The 1,726-nt window shown below is 34.6% G+C and overlaps 1 protein-coding gene across 1 annotated transcript; it reads left to right on the top strand.

Annotated features, from left to right (window-relative positions):
* Window positions 1–6: 6 nt before the first annotated feature.
* Window positions 7–1,720, top strand: LOC109592291 (uncharacterized; the record flags this gene model as incomplete). The annotated part of the gene is made up of 6 exons (XM_020007778.1): window positions 7–106; window positions 172–477; window positions 528–884; window positions 935–994; window positions 1,040–1,078; window positions 1,133–1,720. Coding segments are annotated over exons 1-6 (1,411 nt in total), but the record flags the coding sequence as incomplete, so codon positions are not given.
* Between the last annotated feature and the right edge of the window lie 6 nt (window positions 1,721–1,726).

Below are 1,726 nucleotides of genomic sequence, written 5' to 3'. Positions count from 1 at the left end.
CTAGTAGGAGACAAGTACTGGAAGCATTGAGAAAGAGAGTGGTTAATGAGCATACAGTTGCTGATAAATATGGAAAAATATTTAAAGGAGCTTCATGATACTACTTGTAAGCCTACTTGCTATTAACTCATCATACCACTCTTCTCTCTATCATATTTTATGTTTTATTAGATACACCACCATCTACTGAAGCAGTTTCTATTCTTCAAAGGAATATTCAATCATTGAATGAAGCTCTTGTCTCTCCTGTACAAGTGTCTCAACTGTTATACTGTAAGAGATGTATAAGTGAAGCTGCTCTGGATGAAATGGAGAGGATAGATCAGAGGAGGTCACTGGATGACAAGAAGACCACTCTATTGACAGCCATGAAAGAAGCAGTATCTAGCGACTACAGGAAACTTAAAGATATTGCTAGAGTGCTGTCTGATGTTAAAGAAACAAGAGATATAGGCAATGAAATGATGACCAAATATGGTAGGACATTGAATATTTTTACCACTTTATGAATACTAATATAATTATAGAAGAGACAATTTCTCAAGAGGATGATATTGATAGTACAGTAGTGCAACCACAGGAGGCAGTAGGTGGTAATGAAGGACTTGCTAGTGATATATTGAGGAATAATTACAGTGCTCTCTCTCAGTCAATTACTGAACCAGTTCGTGTGGCAAGGTTGCTTCATGAAGAGGTTATATCTGATGAGGCTCTGTCTTGTGTCATGTCTACCAGAGGTTCTGTGTCTGACAGTAGAGCAGTTCTCCTCAAAGCTGTACGAGATGCTGTTCACTCCAATTACAAACACCTGGAGTTGTTTGTTACTGTATTGAGGAAGTTCTCAGAGACTGCTCATATTGGAGATACTATCTTTGAAGAATACAGTGAGCAATAAAGTACTGAAATAATATCATATACCTTTGTTATTTATTAGGTCAATATTTTCATGACAAAGACAATACTATGGAAGAAATGGAGACTTACCTTACAGAAAGTATTGTGAATCATTTATATTTAATTGTTATTAATGTTGCTATAGGAAAATCATTAAGAGGTGCTTCTTCTGCTGAATCAGGAAGTGAGCATTTATTTTTTATTATTATATATAAATATTAAAAATCTTATTAAATAGGTGAATCATTTGAAGAAGTGAAAGAGATACTTGGCAGACATAAAATCCTTTTTCCTCGTAGTATGGAAGAAAAGTTTCAAGAATTAAGAATAAAATTTGGCTCAACATTTTTTCAAGTTCGGCGCAATTTTGCTAAAGATCAAAATTTAAGCATTGATGAAATGAAGCTATTAGTCATCGATTGTTTTCCTGATCTTAGTTCTCAAGTTTTTAACAAGAAGACGATCAATGGAGTACTGGAGGTGGTGAAGATGAGATGTAATATCATTAACATGCGTCCGTTAGAAGTATTAACTGTAGAATTCAACATAAAAGAAGCTGAAAAAGTCATTAAAATCTACAAAGAATATGCTAGAGATTTCTGCAAATCAACATCTACTGAATTATGCCTTGACAAAGAGCTTCAAGCAGTTCCTACTCCTTCTCGTCTCAAAAAAGAAACTGTTGTATTCATTCTTGAATGGAACCCGAATGAATCAACACTGCAAGATATCAATGATGTACTTGAGAAGCTGGAGCCACTGAAAAACTATTTTATTCAAATTGATACAATTAAAACTGGTCAATCAGTTGTAGTCACCTGCTACTGTCCTG

The sequence above is a fragment of the Amphimedon queenslandica genome, unplaced genomic scaffold (genome assembly GCF_000090795.2).
Source record: "Amphimedon queenslandica unplaced genomic scaffold, v1.1 AMPQUscaffold_5690_Cont22344, whole genome shotgun sequence".
In the NCBI taxonomy this organism is placed as follows: domain Eukaryota; kingdom Metazoa; phylum Porifera; class Demospongiae; order Haplosclerida; family Niphatidae; genus Amphimedon; species Amphimedon queenslandica.
Note: the sequence above shows the minus strand (reverse complement) of the source record. Positions and strands in the feature narration are given on the sequence as shown.